The sequence below is a fragment of the Talpa occidentalis genome, unplaced genomic scaffold (genome assembly GCF_014898055.3).
Source record: "Talpa occidentalis isolate TD23 unplaced genomic scaffold, MPIMG_talOcc4v2.1 talOcc4.14, whole genome shotgun sequence".
Lineage (NCBI taxonomy): Eukaryota > Metazoa > Chordata > Mammalia > Eulipotyphla > Talpidae > Talpa > Talpa occidentalis.
The window spans coordinates 42,376,447-42,397,352 of record NW_023601433.1 but is presented as its reverse complement, the minus strand read 5'-3'; the positions used below and the strand labels follow the sequence as shown (position 1 = coordinate 42,397,352).

The 20,906-nt window shown below is 33.6% G+C and overlaps 1 protein-coding gene across 5 annotated transcripts in view; it reads right to left on the bottom strand.

Annotated features, from left to right (window-relative positions):
* Positions 1 to 20,906, bottom strand: part of ARID4B (AT-rich interaction domain 4B) — a 134,565-nt gene that overhangs the window by 66,747 nt on the left and 46,912 nt on the right. For all 5 annotated transcript variants that reach the window (XM_037510397.2, XM_054694986.1, XM_037510395.1 and 2 more), the window contains exons 4-7: positions 17,275 to 17,340; positions 13,994 to 14,084; positions 11,485 to 11,564; positions 6,765 to 6,856 (exon numbers count right to left, since the gene is read on the bottom strand). In XM_037510397.2, the coding sequence (XP_037366294.1) occupies positions 6,765 to 6,856; positions 11,485 to 11,564; positions 13,994 to 14,084; positions 17,275 to 17,340 (329 nt within the window). The remainder of the gene's footprint in view (positions 1 to 6,764; positions 6,857 to 11,484; positions 11,565 to 13,993; positions 14,085 to 17,274; positions 17,341 to 20,906) is intronic.

Genomic DNA, 20,906 nt, shown 5'->3' with positions numbered 1-20,906 from the left:
TAGGTAATAGGTAGTAGGGAAATCAATATGCCTTCGTATTAGTAAAGCATAAAACCTTACATATAGGCATTTAGCTTGGGATAGTAATGACAGAATTCACAAATCTGATTTCTACTAGATTAAAAGACCTTCTCAAGGGCAATACCTTTTATCTTTCCACTTTCTAATGACTGTAGAACACAACCAATCTTAACCATAATTATTGCTTTTGCAAAGAAGTCATGAAAGATTCACTTAGCCAGGGTTTTATGGATATACCTTTATGTCATTATCATTAGCAAGACAAACAGTCACAATATAACAGATAACATATATCAAGTCTGTAAAACACGGAAAGAGAATGGGCTTTACTTGGCTAACTAAGTTGTCTGCATCTTTATAAAAATTCTAATTTCTTTTTTAGACTTAACAAGGATGAAGATTTCAAACACTTCAAAAAGTTATACACACACACATATATTATTAGCTATATAAAGTATCTATCAACCTACCTATTAAATATGGAGGCTCCATTCTAAAACCACTACCCACTTATGGACTAGAGTTTCTTCCTCTAGCTCACCTACTCAAACTATGTAGCAGCATTGTTTCTCTTGCCTGTTATCAATTTTTCTGCCTCTACTAGATTGAATCCCATAAGTATACTGTTATTAATATACTGTCATTAATAATGATAATATAGTGTTATTTCTTCCACTTAAAAAAGGATTACCATGAAGAGTGGTTATGTGATGTGGGAAACATCCATTTGAGGGGTGTGATTCTATACTCCTACATCATATACAATGTTGTGAACCAATGTAGAAGAGAGGAGAGGGGGGAGAGGAGGGGAAGAGGAGGAGGGAAGGGGAGAGGAAAGGAGGGAAGGGGAGGGGAGGAATCACCTGACCTTACTTTTTCCACCACCTACTACAATCTCATTTCTTTATTCTTCTTTGTAGCAAGACAGCTTGAAATGCTCTTTCCCAGACATCTAGAAATTGTTTCTGTTCAAATGTTACCTCAGTTACCCTGACCACCTTATTCAACCTACCTATCCCAATCTCCCCTTACTACTTTAATTATTTCATGGTACATATAAATTCTGCCATAATATGTAAATTACTTATTTCTTTTTTCAAGATTTATTTAATTTATGCATGCAAGAGCTGGGGTGTAGGCCAGAGGTGTGGGGGTTGAGAGGATTTGCCAGTGAGTAGGGGGCCGAACAGGCAGATCTACTGAAATACACTGCTGAGGGGAGCAGCAGGTCAGACAGGCGAGGTCTGCTGTGCCATGTGGGTTAGCTCCCTGGATAGGGCTGGAACTTGTGCTGCAGTGGTTGCGGATAGCTTCACAGTTCTGAGACTTAACCCATTGTGCCACCAGGGAGAGCCCCTTAATTACTTATTTCTTACATTTATTCTTTACTATCCATTCCCCCCATAAAAGAGAATGTAAGCTCGAAAGACAGAGAACTTATAAATGCCTATTTTGTTCACTGAAATATCCCCAGTACCTGGACAGTGCTTGACACAGTATAGATGCTCAAATATTTGTTGACTAAATAAATAAACTGAATACATTTCTTTCTTTCTACTGTGGTACTTCTGATTTTATTTTTCCTGAAATCACAAAATGTATACAATCAGTATAATGCATATAATCAGTATAAGCCATACCATTTTACCTAAGGATTCTTTATTCCTTTTAGATAAGGTCAGTCAGGAAATTTTTTACATAAGACAGGCAATTCAATAAACTGATGAACTAAAATAAATGAGCATCAAAAATATTTCAAGGGACCAAAATAGAGTAAAAAGAGAACCTGCTTGGTTTAATCCCTCTGACATTGTTGCTTCTTTGGTAGCAAAGTAGCTGTTTATGAAGCCTAAACAAAATAATGCACTTTTGACTGTGCCACTGGAAACAAAGCTAATTATATGGAAATATTTGCCACAACAGACTAACAGGTAATCACTTACAGCTTATCACACATTACTAATTGTAAACTAATTATAAATCACGTAGGAACCTTAGATATGTGCCAAAGAATAAGAAATGATGAGATACAAATAGAAAATTGAGCATGGAAATTCAGAGACTCAATCTTTGAAATGCAATTCTGACTTCAATGATCCTGATTATTTCAGGCAAGTAATTAACTATTTCTAATTTTGTACAGATAATTAAAAATCTGTATCAGTCAGCATCAGGAAGACTGACAATGTATAGCTTCTTAGAGATCAAAACATAGAGAATATATGGATATCTATCCATTTACCAAAAAAGGGTTTAAATTTTTTCTCCTATTTTTATCAAGAAGGAAACTAGAACCAAGTTGGCCTATCAAAACAAAGCAGTAAATAACAAAAAGATCTCCTGGAATTAGACAGTGATGCTGATTGCACAGATCTGGGAATACACTAAAGATCACTGGGCATTATATACTTTAAAAGGGTGAATTTTACATGAATTACAATCATATTCTGTAAAATTTTTTTTCTAAAATCTCCAGACCTACAAATACCAGGCACAGATCAATAGCATACTGGGTAAATACTACCACTGCCATCCATAAATAATCCCTAACAAGAATCATAGACTTATAATTTATTCTTCTGAAGGGGGAAAGAATAAAAACAAATAGATGGCTTTACTATGGTAGCAACTACATAAGTTACTGGAAAAGGTTATTGGGGGGAAGGCACAAAAATATGGCTATAACTTCAGACATTCTATTTTTAGGCAAAATGAAACAAAACATTGACACACAATAGGTAAATGACAAGGACAAAATTCAGTCAAGTTATATGTTGATCAAAATCATCAATAACTTTCTATTAAAAATTAACCTACAGGAAAAAGAAAACACTTAAATACATTAGGATTATAATGTAGAATATAAATAAAACACAAATTCAAGAAGGTGTCAAAAATAAACAATTTTGGGATACCTGGGGGCAGATTAACTAGTATGGGGATTAACGGGTGTTAAAAGACAACAAAGGTAGTGATACATTATTTCAACAGGGAGTCACGAGCATTCTGGGAAGAGATAACCTTATTTATCTTTGCACAAAAATAAATTTGAAACAGCAATCAGAGAATCATAATGAAGACTTTAGTTGAGTAATGGAAGAGGAAATGAAGGGCAGATAAATGATCTTAAGATCCAGGTTCAAGACTCTGGTGTAGAAAATCACTCTGAAGACAGGGGAGAAAAAACTCTTGAGTAAGAATAATCAAGGCGGTGGACATATCCAACTGCAGTATTTGCCTGTGATGCTTACCAAGCTTAATGCACTAAGCCAAGAACATTATCATGTCTCCTGGCATTGAGAATGACTTCAATAGTGAGGGGGAAAGAAGTTAAAGAAGATTAGAGAAGAGCTGGGTTTCAGAGAAGAGCTGGGTTTCATTTCCTAAACTAGTAATTCACAATCTTTTGTCTGTCTTCGTACTTTGCACATTTATGACACAATCCAATAGCAAATCTTTCATTATACATACTATCAAAAGAAAGATCACTAGCTTACAATGTTTGCTAGACTCTTTAGAAAGCAAAGATCAAATTGCTTACAGACAATTGCATTTTAGTCTCATGTTCAAGAAAGGGAGACCACAGTTAAGAAGCCGAACAAACTTTTTAATAATACCTTTTGGTCATTTTTCAAGATCAACCTTTGTGGTATTCTATAAATTCTCTATAAATTTACTTTTATACTTCTAGATAACATTTGTAGAAAGGTAAAATGCAATTAAATACCAGATGCCATTTTTTTCTAAATAAAAAATCTGACACGAAAGCTTCTTCTTACTGTTTCATGTATATAAATTATATAAATATAATTTATATAATATGTAGAAAATATAAATTAATATGGGAAATATTTTTTTTAATTCAAATACTATAGCCAAAAGAGTTTTACCTGCCAGGCATAAATAGCAATATGCAGAATTTTTACATATACATATATAACACATTTTTATATAGAAATGAAATAATGTTACATACTGGTATTTCATAAAAAAATTTTCATTCAATACATGATGATGGTATCTAGTATTACATAGCGTTTACTAGATAAAATTTAAAGAATATGAATCTTCATTTAACCTTTGTTAACAATTCTTAAGAGCTAGGTAACACTATTATCTCAATTTTACAGATGAGAAAATTAAGGCATGAAAAGATTAAGTAACCTGCCCAAGGTCACTTAACAAGGAAGGAGTAGAGGTAAGATAAAATCCAGGCTATCTAGTTCCACAATTAACACTCTTAACAACTAAGCCACACATTCACTCTCAAGAATTAGGCAAATAGAAGTCTTCCCTAATGAAATAATGTCACACTGAATATATTCCAAATCTCAAAGTCCTGTTATCATAAATCATAGTTAATTAAGAGTTGACTGAATTGCGAAGATTCTAATGATCGATAGTGGATTAAATTTTCATTCACAATTGAAGTCACTATTTTTCAAAGCGCTATCAAAAGATTTAACTTATAAGTGCTTTAATGAATATTTTATGGCAATATAATAGCCCTCTGAAAAAAACTGGAAACATTACTAGATCATAAAAATACCTAATAATCAAAAAGGACTTTCACACTAGTAATGCCATTGTATATTTTTCTTTCTAGCTAGACTCTCAACTTTTGAATGTTATATGTAGAAGCAAATAACAGTAACAATCTGAGTATCCAGAAAACAATCAAGTCACCAGCAAGCTCAATCACAAGTGACAGAAATTATTCATTCAATAAATAAGAAAAACATTTTCTAAAAGATTCAGCAAGTTAAGCGAGGAAAAAAATGCATTTCCCCAATCAATCACAAGTAGAAGCATTAAATCAGCAATATTAAATGTTTTTTCAAAGCAAGAATCTAATCTTTAAATTTCCTCATTCAAATGAGTTATTTCTTTTTTTTTTTAAATGAGTTATTTTTTTCCTGCTAAAATTATTTTTGAAACTAACTGAAGTATCTATCTAAACAAAAAAGAATCAATCAACTGAATGGGAAAGGCTTAAACAGGTGAGTGCCAATCCTGGTCTTCCCCACCCTGTGTTTCTTAGATTAGCTGCTTTCTGTCCCTGAAGTCAATTTCCCCATTTTTTTAAATAGAGAAAAAATAACACCTACCTGTAAGGATTTGATGTAAGGCTTAAACTAAGGAATATGAGAAATAGTGCTTATCCAATTTCTATCTCCAAAGTCAGCTACAATTAGATTTAATATCTGCTTCTATATATATAGAATGAAAGCATCCACTTACAATAAAGTTATCACAAATTCAACTCAATTTTTAATTTTAATAGCTACCTGAAAATGTTTGGGCTTATACACATTAAATTTTTTAAAACTATACCCAAGTGAAATATTCAAAACTGCTTTTAAAACAACTTCTAGTGCCATGAGGGGAGGAATGAGGAGTGAAAACCTGAGGGGAGAGCAGGGAGGGAAAGCGCACAGGGGACATGGTGAAGAACTATGTGCTCTGCTGATGGGAGAACTATGGTGACTACACCTGAGGGGAGAAACCATAGTGTGTCCAAAAATTACATAAAAATAAATATGAAATACATAAAAACAGAAAAAAATAACATAATAAATTGAAAGCTACAATCTCCTGTCCCACCCCTTCTAACTTTCTTCCCCTGCTCCATGGGAACAACTATTATTAACTCTTTCAGCTGTTTCTCTGGTAGCTATACCTTACCTCTAAATATTCTTGAACTTCTTAACTTATACATTTTAGAGACTATTTTTTTGACTTCACATTGCTTTGTATTTAAGTTACCTGCCCACTTTCCATCTTACTGATAGTTTTTCTTTCTTATACAACCTTTTGGAAGTTACTAAATGCCTTTGTCTTTTTTTCTCTATTATCATCATAGCTTTAATTCTGCCCGTCTCCCAATGTTCTATTATGTCCTCCTTTTGAAGACAGACTTCCATTCCTATAGCAAGTTGGCGTTCTACTGACTACTAACACCTAGTGTTACTGCGGAGAAGTCTGATACCATTCTGCCTATTAATCCTTTGCAATAAATGATTTTTCTTTCTGTAACTCTTTGAAAATTGTTTATCTCTGACAACCTAAACTTTCGTGACCCCTTAAATCTTGATCCTTTTTAATTTAGAGGTTTTTTGAGCTTAGGCACATTTCATTGAAAGTAATTTGTTAAATATGCAGATTATGTGTCACAACGGTAAGGAGGCATAAGACAATTTCTGCTGTCAGGGAAATGAAAAATATTAGGAAAAGAAAACACAATGATAAAAAGAGATGAAATATTACCTATCACATTAGATAAATGCAAAGAATTTAGAGAGTTGAGAAGAGCAAAACATGTTTGTTTTCAAAGAAAGAGTGAGGAGACACAAAATGGTTCACACAAATATAGAATCATTTCTACTAAGAGTTGAAGAATGAGCGAGACAGTGACAGAGAAGTGTGATATTAGAAACAGAAAAAAAACAACATAAATAAAAGCAGGGTATCAGGAAAACAAAGGCTATATTCAGGGAATATTGACTGAATATTTCCATTTTGACTATAGCATCAAGACACATATAAGTACAAATGAGAAGCAGATACATAACTATTAAGATTGGCTAAGCATGGAGAACCTCAAATACCCATGCTACGGAGTCTGAAATTACTATTAGATCCAGTTAGTATTTTGCAAATTACAATTTAAAATTAATAACTATTAAAACAGTATTAGGAGAAATGAATTCAGGTTCAACTAACAGTCATGAAAATGAACTTACATATGATTAGATCTTCTTCCTCTATTTGTTTTCTTTCCTATGACTGGAGTGCCAAAATGTTCAGGGTTGGTGAGTGGGAGCTGGTCTAATGTCTGTGGGTAAGAACATAAACCCAATCAAAAGTTATTATTACGTTGCAATCTCTTGTCTTTTAAACCAAATCAGTTTAAGAATATGCTTAAATTGTGAGATTAAACTTTCCCAAAGAAGACTAAAATAATTTTCCTAAAGATTCAGAAAAACTCTTGTCACAAATAAATATAGAATGAAGATGAACAAACCAATTACTGAAAAAAAAAATGCTACCTATTCTCTCTAGGTGATTTCATCATCTACTTGAAGGCTGACAGACTTCTAAAAATGATTAAAACACAAAACAAAGAGTTCATGGAAGCACAGATTGGAGGGATAAGCTACCTAGACTAAGTTAACTACAATTTAATTTTTCTAAATGCATAGGGAATCATAATCTATAAAAGAGAAATCTTAATAAATAATAAAAACAAAACTAATTATCAGGGTAAGATTGAAATGCTTGAACTAATGGTTTCCGATGAGCTATATTATCATTTTGCAAATATCTTCTGTAATAAGGAATGCTTTTTCCTACATTTAATATTTTATTCTCCCTTTCTTTTGAACTGCTGCATCCAATGCTGCTTGGTATAAAGATATAATCAATAAATGAACATGTCTTTCTATTATCAAGTGACAATTCATGTCCAACTTTTGTCCCTCACCCCTTCCAAAAATGATTTTGAGGCAAGGAATTGGTTGATGGTTAAAAGCAAAAAGAAAAAATTGTGGAATGATTCCCTTCACTTCTCAATATCAGATACTTCTTGCATTTTTCTGGCCATTATTCCTAAAAAGGTTTACATGTTTAAAAGTGAAGTTATCAACCTGAAGATGTTATCCCAACTAACTTAATTTTCTGATTATCAATTTTATACTATTCCTACTTTTAGCATATTTTAAGATTTTTCCAAAACTATTACTCTTTCATCCCTCCAATGGAACCTTTGTTATTAAAGAAAATTTCAAGAACACTAAGTGAAGTCGAGATCAGGATGGAAGTAAAGGGTGAGGAACTATTCAGGTTAAAGAGTCTCAAAGTTACACACCAGGGTATTGTATGAAAGGGTGGTCCATCAACTTAGATTTAAAGATCAAATATCTAAACACAAACTAGTGACAATATTTAAAAGTAAATTTTTAACTTTTAAAATGGAGACAATCTTATTGAAGCAATAATGAAAATGTAAAAAGCATATTAATATATTTTGCACAATTCATTTAAATGTATGTAAATGTATTTGTATTACACAGACATACATATCCAACAACTAAGGAATATGCATAGGAAAAAAGATACTAGACATAAAGCTTAAGAAGATTCTTTAAAGAGAGATAAAAATCGTAATTTTTATAGAACACAAAGTTTAGTATTTCAAATTTAGTTTGCAAGGTGGGTACTTAAAAAAATACTTTTTGGTGGCAAAAGTTGGCCCAAAAACAATAATATGCCAAAAAGAAACCCATTCAAAGTCACATGTCATTAAATCCTACCTGTGCTTCCCAAGGATGAAAATTTAAAAGCACTAAACTTGGTGAAAATAAATTAAACTAGATTCACTTTGCCAAGCTAACAGATGGATTAGAAAACCCTCTTTACTCCCCTAAAATTAAAGTTGCTCTCTTGAAAGCAGAAATTTCTATTAAAGTACTGTGATTTCTATTTCAAGAACCTATTAGTCATTTCACTTATTACAGAAAGAAAATATCTGGTATTTATGATTATCTGGGAATCACATAAAGGAATACTTAAATTAAGGTCTCTCTGTAATATGTAATAAGAAATTACAATAGCAGGAAGCAATATTTTTCTGCTTGACTTGAATCTATGTTCAGGAAAGCAGGAACACCTTTAATTCAAGTGACAGAAAAAAAACTAAAGGGAGAACAAAATTTGTTTTGTCTTATACCAAAAGATAAAAAAACAGACATTCCTGGCTATATTGAAAGCTAAAGAAAATTCTATAGGTCTAAGGGGAAACATGCCTATAGCCCTGTTACCTAAAATGGAATGCAGGAAATATAACTGGGATTTTAGCTAACCTTTCTTTAGAATTTTCTATTGCATGTAGTAAACACAGAGAGAGAACACCAGCTGATGAAACTACTTCTGAATAATATTCAAATTCTGAATGCTCTATAGAAACATGCAAAATTCTGACAGATGTTAGGTAGTGGGCAAAATACTCAGCTGATTTGGCAAACAGTCATTTTAGTTTTGGAATTCAAACTGACTGAAGTATTACTGTAATGTCTTATCATGGAAATCCTGAACCTAAATCTTTGTTGAGGTATGTAGTTTATTAATGGGATTAGTGACTCAAGATATAGACAATGTGATGTGGCTTTCCTCCCAAAGACCAAAATTATTACTAATTTTAACAATGTTCTGAATACTCTTTCAAAAAGTTAAAAATGATTTTTAAAAATCAAAAATGTCAAATAAAGGAATGGCAGAGAAAACAGATTAAATTTCTCCGTGTATATATATATATACCTGGCCATGTCTTCACAGAGCTTAATACATTTATAATTTAAATGTATTTCTGATTGTGTCATCAATACTTTTTCTCCACCAGTAGACACTAAGTTACCTGAGGATAAATTCCACTATCTATTTGGCTTACTCTTGCATCCCCAATACATAGCATAGCACCTGGCTTATGTGAATGGGGAAAGAGGTAACACACCAGTATTCCAGTTACCTTTCAGTAAAACATAAAAAACATGTACACAACATGTCTGGACACACTCAGTAAAACTGATTCTCACTGTTCACATTGCTTTATCCTTTATACTCCAACTGTCTTAGAACTATTCCGACTTAAAATTCTCCTGGCAAAACCAAAACTAACATTTTAGATATTTCTCTGGATTAAATAAATAACACACATGTCTTCATTTAACAAATGAAAAAGTCAAGTCTTCAAATACCCATATTCATTTATTTAGTATAACTGTATACATGTTTAAGAGAAATGAAATTATTTCTAAGAAGTACATAAACTCAGAAAGAATTTTACCTCATCAGTATAAGAAGCCAAATTCACTACACTTGCCCCCAAATTGTATATATTTCCAATATTTAAACCTTCACAAATCAGTACAAGAAATATTTATTGAAAACTTTTTTCACAGACAACACTTTGGGGGAAAGGTGAATAAATCAAGATGACGAAAACATGGAGTACTCCCCCAAAACAGCTTTAAATCTTCTAGGGGAAGTAAGAAATGCAACAAAAGACCATAAAGTAAGAAGAGAAAGGCAAAAAGTATCCAAGGGTAAAAAGATCTAATTAGGTTAAAAGTTCACGAACGACATCGTGAAGGTAGAAGCGCCCCTATTAGACTTAAGAGGAGCGGGGCTCAGCAGCAACCAAGAAAGGAAAGTCTGAACCACAATATGGAATTATCAAGTAATCTCATAAGGCAGAAATACAGAGAAATCATAGGTTAAGAGACTGAAAACACAGACTAGAATCATAAACAGAGAACATGTCCCAAATTCTGAACTATGAATTCAATCATTTAAGGAAAGGGAAAATATCTTCAAAACAAACCAAAAAACCCATAAAACAAGGTCTAACAGTTTAATAAATAATACTAAAACTTCCCCAAAGAAATACAAATCTAAACAGTAACTAGGAAAAAGAAATCAGCTGCACTTGTACACTTATATTAATAAACTGTACTAGAAAATTTAACACTATAACAATACGTCCATTTAAAAAATTTTGAATTGCAAGCTACTCATTTACAAACCTTTGTCAAGCCTCTATTCTTTAGCAATTTACTGACAACTTTCAATTTTAGAATATGGCTTTGGTGCTACTAAGTGCTGATTTGAAAACCACTTCTGATCAAGTTTCCTCATCTGTAAATTAAGGATATTAATAGTATCTATCTCATAATGTTGCAAAAATGGTAATATATGTAAAGCACTTAGCAAAGTCCCTGGCAAAGACAAGCACTTACTTATTCATCCAACTAACATTTATTCAGTTCCTATTCTGTGCCAGGCACTGTTTAGGAACTAGGAGCAAAGTGGCCAAGACAAAAAAAATTTCTGCCCTTGTGAGACATTATAATGAGGAAGGCAGTCAATAAACAAATAATTAAGCACATATTCTAATGTCAGGGAATGATAAGTGCTATAAAGAAAACTAAATCAACCTGAAAGGATTAAGAGCAGTAGAAATGAATACTTTAGATGGGACAGTTAAGCAAATAATTAAGGAGAAGCTATAAGGTCAGCTAGCAAGAGGAGGAGGAGCAGCAGCAGCAGCCAAGGATTGCTTGGAGTATCTAAATATCCTTTAATGATGAGGAGGGTCGATGGATTATAAATCAGATTTTTCCCCCTACAATCATTAAAATTAGAGGAATCTATATAAAAATTGCCTAAACATAACAGTTAAACAAGCTCTTTATATTTTCTTTCTGGGCAAATGCTAAAATAGTTTTAGACCAAAGAGATAAAACCTGAAACACAAAATCTTAAAACATGCTTCACAGATTACATTATAATAGTATTATGTACTGATTAATTTTCTTGTTTACAAGTCATTTAAGCTGAAAAAACAAAAATTTGTTCCCCACAATACAAAAACCTTAGGACACATTCATTCATTAAATGACTACTTACTTCACTTTCAGCAAAATGTCTCTCTCCTTTTAGGCACAATGAAGATCGTCTCAGTGTCTTCTCATCTCCATCATCAAAAACTACGAGAGAAGGTAAAAATGGATACTACTTAAGGATTTTTCAAAAATTAACAAGATGATATAAATTATGATTTAATTTCCTGACTGCAAATAGAGGTACTGTTTTAAGATTACATTTGAAATTCAGTTCTCAGTTCATATTTTCTAAAGGTTAACTTCAAATATAGAGAATCTTTTCCAATTTCTAGCAAAAAATCATATACCTGAAAAGGAAATATCGTCCCTGAAAAAGAAAACACCAAACAAAAACAAGAAGTTGACATTCAGTAAGAAACCATTTAAATGCTAATTAACCCTTCTCAAAGTAACAAATGAAAGGGAAGATTTCCTACTGATAAATACAGATTCAGTGAAGAAACAGAAAGTAAAATTACAGATTTACATATTCAGGCTAACCCTAAAAAAGAAAAACAAACAAAAAGCTTGATGCCAGTGGTACACCCTCTTCAGCAGTGACAATCAATAATGCCCTACTAGACGCTGCCAAGTGTTCCCATGTTGGCAAATATGTCCCCAATTGAAAACTACTAACTTAAAGTACTAAAATGTCCCAGAAAATTTAGTTAAATTTACATATACAGAATATATATTTTATATTTCAGGCATATACTACATTCCTCAGAAATTATGGAGAACACCCCCATTTTAAATAAAGTTACAAGGCCCAGATTTTAGAAATCAGTTTTTGTGTAACTACTAAAATTAGATTCTTAAATATTATGAGACCTTACATTATGAGACTGAGTATATAACTTTTATTACCTTTTTAAAATGTTGTAACTAAAATATTCAACCAAAGTGCTATTTATGAGTCTGATTACCACATCTAATTACCTTTTAGGTTTAATACATAGAATTGCTTGTTACACAGGCTTGTAACCTAGTCTCAAAATCAAAATTTCCCTCTTTCCACCAGGTTTTTTACACCCCACAAAAATATAAACAAAACTCATCTATACCCTCTCAAAATTCCATCAAATTTTGATGGAATATCACCAAAGATATTCTGTTAGGTGTGTGTTCTCCTTTGAAGTCATTAAAGAACAAAAATTATCATACAATAAATAATACTAGGATAAATGTCTATCAATTTAAAAAAAATTGACATTTCAAAATGTTATAGAAAATTAACAGTAGGTAAAATGAAGTTTTTTGTAAAACAAAAACAAAACTTTGAAAAACAAATCAATAACATTAATGGTAGAAACCCTTTCTTAAACAAGATTCAAGACTGAAACTACAAAGAAAAAGGTGGAGGACCAGAGAAAAACTGACTAGAGATAAAAGAGCCTAGCATTCAGAGGAAAATAATAGCAACTGAAGTAACAAAGGGCTAATATTCAAAATACATAAAGAACTAATATCCTAAAAATAGTAAGAAAAAGATAACTCTCCCAAGGGGAAAAGAGAAAGATTGGGAAGACATTGTAAAATGGCAATTCAAAAGAAAGAAATTATATTCCTTTCAATAAACATGTAAAAAGATGGTAAATCTCACTAGTGATCGTGGAAGGACAATATTAAACAAAAACTGAAACACTATTTTGTGTCCAAATTAGCTAAAATTACAAAAGATTATAATCAAATTTGACAAGGGTTCGGGAAACTCATGCACTGTTCATTAGAATATAAACAGTCTTTGGGGCCTCGCTGGTGACGCAGGGGTTAGAAACAGCGCTGTCAAGCTGCTGCCAGCCACTGCAGCACAAGTTCGATGCCCGGCTGGCCAAGGGGCAGCCCACATGGAGCAGCAGACCTCTCCTGTCTTGCCCACTGCTCCCGTCAGCAGTGTATTTCAGTACATCTGCCTGTTCTGCTCCCCCAGCTCTCTGGTGAATCCTCTCACCACCACCCCTCGCACCTCTGGCCTGTACTCCAGTTCTTGTATGCATAAATAATAAATCTTTAAAAAAAAGAATATAAACAATCTTTTAGGAAAGTAGTTTTTATTTCCTTCTAACGTTCAAAAGTACCTTTCCCTTCAATTACATCTATTTCTCACTGTATACAACAGAGGAACACTAAAATAATGGATATGTACAGAAGACATTCAATGCAGCATTTACTGTAATAGCAAGTACTGACAACAGCATTAGTAAGAGAAAATAAATTATTGGTACATACCAGCCAGGAATTTTTCAATCTGATGAAGAACATGAATATTTAATACCATTGAAACGTACACTTAAAGTTGGTTAAGATGGAAAAGAAATTTCTCTAAGATATACTTTGAAGTGAAAAAGGCTAGAAATCCAATTGTATAATACACACAATTTGAAATTGTTTGTTATATGCACAAAATAAAAGTTTAAAAGATAACAACCATTAACACTAATAATATACGGTAGTAAGGGTGCAAATAAATAAAGGAAATTTTGCTTTATTTGTATTATCTTTGAAAATACATTTTTAAAAGTTTACTTCCTTACCTACAGTGTACCAACTGGCATCTGTTAATTTATTGATAACAGCTTCCTGATATGCACCATCAAGATTCTTCACTTCTACAACAGCTCCAACCTAAAGTATCAGAAAAAGTTAGAAAAAATTTTAGATGAATGAACAAAACCAAAACCGGCTTTTTAAAAAACTGAGTGCATGGTGCTAAAGAATAAACATCTACTGCTTTGATTTATGTTAAGATGCCAGCAAGTTTATCCACCACTGTTTTTGTACCGTAAGTGAAACAACACAGTGAAAAGAGCAAATAATATTTAAGCATTATTAATGAAAATAGTTTCGCCCTTACGGTTTCCCTCAAAGGGTTTTGGGAACCACCTGAGGTCCTCAGATCACACTCTGAGGACCAATGTCTGTGAAATTGATGGTCCTGGCACATATAATTTCTCCTTTTCAAGGAAACTTTTCAGGAACTTTTAAGAAAAAGTTTTGAGGTTTCCATAAGAGTTAGAAAGTACCACTAATGACAATCATTTAAAATATTTTCCATATGATCAAGAAAATATTAATTATATTTATATGGCCTTTATGGTGACAACAAAAATTTATTCAAATAAAAGACTGGTAGCTCCACACAATGCCCAAACGGGGGAAGGAATTTCTGGAAAATTAAGTAACTTTTTATTAAATGACTACAGTCAAAAAATAGGTAGTCCAATATTTTTATTAATAGTAAACTAGTCTAGGTATTATTTTCATGTGAACTCACTGAAAATATACAGAGATCAAATGACCGTCAATTCTGGCAGAATTATTTCTTCTAAGAGAAACACTTATCCAAATGGTATCAGTCTATCAACTGATAGAATGCTACAAAGTATATTAAGGAACAAAACAAAATCTATATAAAAAGGAAAAAATCTAGGTAGAAAGGCCATGAATGAATTTTGTCTGGAGGCATCTCTGAACTCACTGAGTAGATACCATGAGCACAGTTTACCCTCCCACCCTCCATACCCCAGCTGAAAAAATTTATGGACTAAAAAGTTATTGAAATTAAATGGTGGTAGACATGTCCAAGGAATACTGCAGACATCTGTTCCTTCGCATATCTTGTGATAGATGAATGTTATGGAGATGGAAACTGGTGAGCAAGAGAACAATGCTGGAATGATGGGAATTAGAAGCCTTATAATGAGTATAAACAGGAACTGTGTTCTCCAGAGAAATAACTGCTTCTACATGTCCCCGCTCCATCGCACTTTTTTACAATGACACAAAAATTGGGTTCTGTACATTTTCTTACTGAGCTTTTTTGTTAAATAAACTTTTGTAATAAAAAAAACAAAATCTATAGGCCAGAAAAACATTTTAGTAATCTTGTGACCAAAACTTGCCCAACCTGTCTATGTTTATATCAGAATGATCTTAAAAATACTTGTCTATGGGGCCTCCCCTGGTGGCGCAGCGGTTGAGCGCTGGGCTGCGAGGCTGCCCGCAGCCTCTGCAGCGCCGGTTCGTTCACCGGCCACCGGCGAGGGTCCCACAAAAAAAAAATAAATAAATAAAATAAATACTTGTCTATGTTTATATCAGAATGATCTTATGCCCTAATCACAATGAAAATTTTAATAAGAAAAACCAAACAAGCAAAATAAATAAGCAATGCCACTATCAAGGAGGCTGCAGTTATAGGAGGAAAAAAAAAGATGGCTTAAGTTTGCAAAGTAGTTACCTTTCCTATCCCTTCCTAACACTGAACAGTTTCTGTAGCTGGTACTAGTTGGCCTGTGCTAAGTGAAGAGGGCAGTCAGGCAGTGAAGAACTAACGATGCTGTGCTAAGGAGACAAAAACACAAAACATATCTTAACATCCAGAGGGCACAATGCTTCCATTACAGGATGTAAGACTATAAGAATTTTGGTTCTGCCATTACTGGCTCTGAAACCTTGGACAGATTACTTCATCTCCCTTCTTTCTGTAAAGAGCTGCTATGAGGATTACACGGTATGTATAAAAGACTTATTAGCACACTACTGGCATATATTAAGTGCTAAATCTAGCTCTTGTCTTACATAGATGCACATGATTTTGTTCCAGCAAGTGAATATATATATATATATATATATATATATATATATATATAGCAAATAGAAATGAGGGAAAGTTAATTTTTACAAGACAAAATAAAAAAAAAGAGAGAGAGAGAGAAAAGAAGAACTCAGGTCCTCCCTGGTGGCGCAGATGTTAAAGTCTCAGCGCTATCAAGCTATCACCAGCCAGAGCAGCATGAGTTCGATCCCCAGCCTGGGAGCTAACCCACAAGGAGCAGCAGATCTCTCCTGTCTTGCCCGCTGCTTCCCTCAGCAGTATATTTCAGTAGATCCCCCTCTTCTGCTCCTCACTCTGTCTCTGGTGAATCCTCTCACTCCTTCCCCTGCACCTCTGGCCTCACCCCAGTGCATGTATGCATAAATAAAAAAGAAAAAAGAACTCAGTTTTATTTATTTATTTAAGACCTCAGTTTTAGTCCTCCATAGTTCAGACTACATAGTAAGTTACAAGCCCATGGGATCCAACTAAAAGTTTTAAAGGCAATCACAAGCAAAAATTGGCCAATACATCTGTTTAATTCTCTGAAAAGTACAGTTTTATCAGTAAAGGATTTTTCTTTACAAACAAATTTTCCTTGATTCTATTAATTTTTCTTAAAATTCAGTCAGGCCAAAGTCCATTTTCAGATATTTAAAAGGACCAAAAAGAACACAAATGGCAACCCACACATTCCTTTAATTTGTCACTAATAGAAAATAAAAGCAGTATTTATTTCACTGACTAATAAGGAAAAACAACTGCAAATAAATTCCCTAGTAGCATGCATTAACATGTTTATCACGTTTATGCTTGATAAATCTTTAAAAAATTTCACTTGCTAGTAGTTGCCTCAAAGAATTAAAAAGTCTGAGGAATTTTCTGTTTTACTGCTCACTTTTCACATCATCATGAACTTTTACCACTTAATCCCTAGCCTATATCATCACCTACCATTTCAGTAACTGAAATATGAGAGAGAAAGAGCTAAGTAAATAAAAAGTAATCAAATCTTCCTTGATGTTCATTTTATTTCTGAACACAGGCTTATATCAGGTTTTATTGAATATAATTTTTTTTATTAGTCTATTTACAGAGAATCACATGTTTATCAACTCAATAACAAAACTGTCAATGAATTTTAAAAATTGCCAAATACAATTATTTTTCTCAGCAAAAGATGAGATTTAATACTGAATAAATTAATAAATGATTTACCTTTAGTGGGCCTTTTATGTGGTCATCCTGAACTTCCACTGTTGAAGAATCATGTCTAAATGTTACCTAGAGATTATAAATTTAATTAGCCACCACCTACAGCAAAAAAAAAAATCAAGCAACAAACTCATCGATGCATGAATTTCTTTTATTACAAGTAATCTAAACTAACAGGTACCTAGTTTACACAAGATTCCAACTCTTACATTTATTAACTGAAAAATCACTAAATTGCTTGATGTGTTACATATCATAACTTTGTTCAATACTATTAGTTATCAGCTGTATATTTTCATTAAAATGAGGGGGAAATCGAAGAGATCTTGAACAATTAGGTTCTATCATTTGTGAATGTCTAGCTTAATAGTAAGCTGCAGCAGCATATTTACTGAGCATTAAACATTAGGCTCAAGCATCAAACATATAATCTTTACAATCTTTACAACCTTATTATTCCCATTTTGTTGATGAAAAAACTGAGGGAAAAAGTGTAAGTAACTGCTCCAAGAACACAGAACTTGTACATGATAGAGGTGACATTTAACCTCAGGCAGTCTATAGCTCCAGAATCTTATTATATTTTCTATATCAGTATATTAAACTAGAGAATGGGAAACCAGATGTGAAAAGTGTAAATTAAAACAAAGGGTTTTACATAAATATTTAATACGTTGATATAAAACAAGGTAGCTTCCATTATTCAACACAGAAAAAGTTGTTTTCCTTATACATATAGGAGTTCTTACAGTGAACCACGGTTTTATCAGATGTATGTGTCAATCATTTTAGGTAAACAGGCTCATAAACCAGATTAAAAAAAGCAGATGTCTTATACTTACAGCAACCCAGGCATTTCTGCCTCATACCAAAGCACATAGTCCTTTATTTAAATTTTTAAGCATCTGTGTCATTCACTTAAACTATAAGGTACTTAAGGAACAGGTTAACACTAGAGTTTCAATACCTAATGCAGATCTTAGCACAGAGTAAATGTCCAGTAAATAAAAAGTGAGTGGGGAAGAAGCATGTCTACAAGGTACTAGCACTTTGTGTTATCAACAGAGGCAGCAGTTTTCTTCATTTTATTAATAGTAAGAAATGGTAGAAATGTTACATTTCATTTTGCTGGTTCATTTAATACAGTGACAGCCAGCTGTGATTGAAGTCAAGGCTAAAATCCAGCCTGTGCTCTGCAGACCAACAAATAGATCCTAAAGTAACACTGCTCCTGTCCAAAAGGAACACCGTTCCCAAACTGGCACCAAGTGTTTACCTGTGCCCCAAAGGCTCTCTGTGGAGGGAGGGCTTTAGTCTTATTCACATTAAGGTGTTATACAGGCTGAGCAATAGCCTTGTCTTAAGAGAGCGAGAGAGAAAACTAATAAAAAGGTTGCCCTTCCTCTCTAGGAAAACAGGGCAAAAATAAAAAAACAAACAAACAAAATTCAGTGAACATCAGTGTGTGAATCAGAACAGGAAATGTCACTATATGAGCACCTGTAAGAGTTCCTACATAATCAAATTGCACAGAGCTTGTAGATGCCTAGCAAGAGAAAACTGAAAATAGGGTGATACCAAGACTAGCATTATATAATTTACAATAAAGGCCTTTGGTTCTTAACTATCTGATACAATGGTTCTTAATTATCAGAAAACTTTTTTTTTTAGCACATCCATGCATAAGATTTTAAGTTTGATGCCTTGTGGCATGGACAATGTTCCATAAAAGACTCCGATAATCTCCAATGGAAGTATAATACCTCTCCAGCCTGTTTAACTGGCGATAATCAAACCAATATTTTATAGGATATCTGCTAATCTGGACTATAAATCCTTTAAAGACAGAGATCAGGGACAATCTCATCCTCATATCCACATCTTCCTTCATACTTACAAAAATACCATATCAACACTGATAGCTTATTAAAATGTAAATAATTAATTTCTTTTTCTGAATTATCTGAAACAAAATGTAAGCACATTAGAAAGATTTTTCAAAAATGTTCAACATCACTTATAATCAGGGCAATACAAATCAAAACCATAATGAGATATTACCTAACTACCAGTGAGGAATGGCTCATATTAAAAAAACAGGCAACAACAAATGCTGGCCAGGATGAGGAGAAAAGGATCCTCTTACACTACTGGTAGGAAAGCAAACTGTTCCAGCTACCATGGAGAACTGTGTGGCGATTCCTCAAAACACTAAAAATGGATTTATTATATGACCCAGTGATTCCACTCCTAAGAAGCTACCCAAAGGACACAAAAATGCTAATTCAATAGGAAACCTGCACTCCTATGTTTACTGCAGTACTATTTACAATAGCTAAAAAAAGAAAATAACCTAAATGCCCAAAAATAGATGAATAGGGCCTCCCCGGTGGCGCAGCGGTTGAGCGCTGGGTTGCGAAGCTGCCCGCAGCCTCTGCAGCGCCGGTTCGATCCCCGGCTGCTCCCCGGCCACTGGAGGAGGGTCCCATATGGCGCGCAGACCTCTCCTGCCGCCCGCTGCTCCCCTCAGCAGTGTACTTCAGTCCTTCTGCCTGCTCTGCTCCCCGCTCTGGCTCTGGTGAATTCTCTCACCCTCCCGCGCTTCTGACTGTACCCAGTGCATGTATAAACAAAAACAAACAAACAAACAAATAAATAAAGAAACATGCCTCTAAAAAAAAAAAAATAGATGAATAGATCAAGATAATGTGATGTACACGTGCGTGCACATACACACACACACACAATGGAGTACTATTCAGCAATCAAAAAAGATAAACTCATGCCATTCGCAACACGGATGGACTGGAAGGGATTAAGCTCAGTGAAATAATACAGAAGGAAAAAGAAAAATATTGGATGGTTTCACTTGTTGGAAGAATACAGCAAAAACAAACAAAGTGTCAAAAAAGAGACAAAACTTGCAAGGAAACTACAAACTACTTGCAAGGAACTATGGTGACAGTTCACAGGTGATGTGGTGGTGGGAGATTTATGGTGACTATACCTGAGGGGAGAAAACAAATATTGTACAAAGATGAACAATGGTGTAAGAAAATAAAAAAGTTTAATAAAAAGTAATAATAATAATTTTAAAAAATAAAGATTTTTCAAGAAAGGTTGAGGATATGGAATCAGCAACTGGATCAACCACATTTCATTGTTATCTAAGACCGCATCAATTATAAATCGCATCTCAATGTCATGATTAAAATGAGGAAAGGAGGGGACTCCCTGGTGGCACAAGGGGTTAAGGCGTAACCTATGGGGCTGTCTGCAGCCACTGCAGCACGAGTTCAATCCGCGGCCAGGGAGCTACCCACATGGTGCAGCAAACCTCTCCTGACTCACCCACTGCTCCCCTCAGCAGAGTAGTTTGGTTGATCTGCCTGTTCTGTTCCCTACTCTGTCTCTTGTGAATCCTCTCACCCCCCCCCACATTTCTGGCCTGTACCCCAGTTATTGTATGCATAAATAAATAAATAAATCTTTAATAAAATCAAATAAAATGAGGAAAGGAAGTATGTCTTAAAATTGATAATCTATGGTCACTAATTTGCTATAAAGGTCTTAGAGAACTCACTAAAACTTTATGAGCTTCATTTTGTTATAATAAATTAAGGAATGTAAACTTC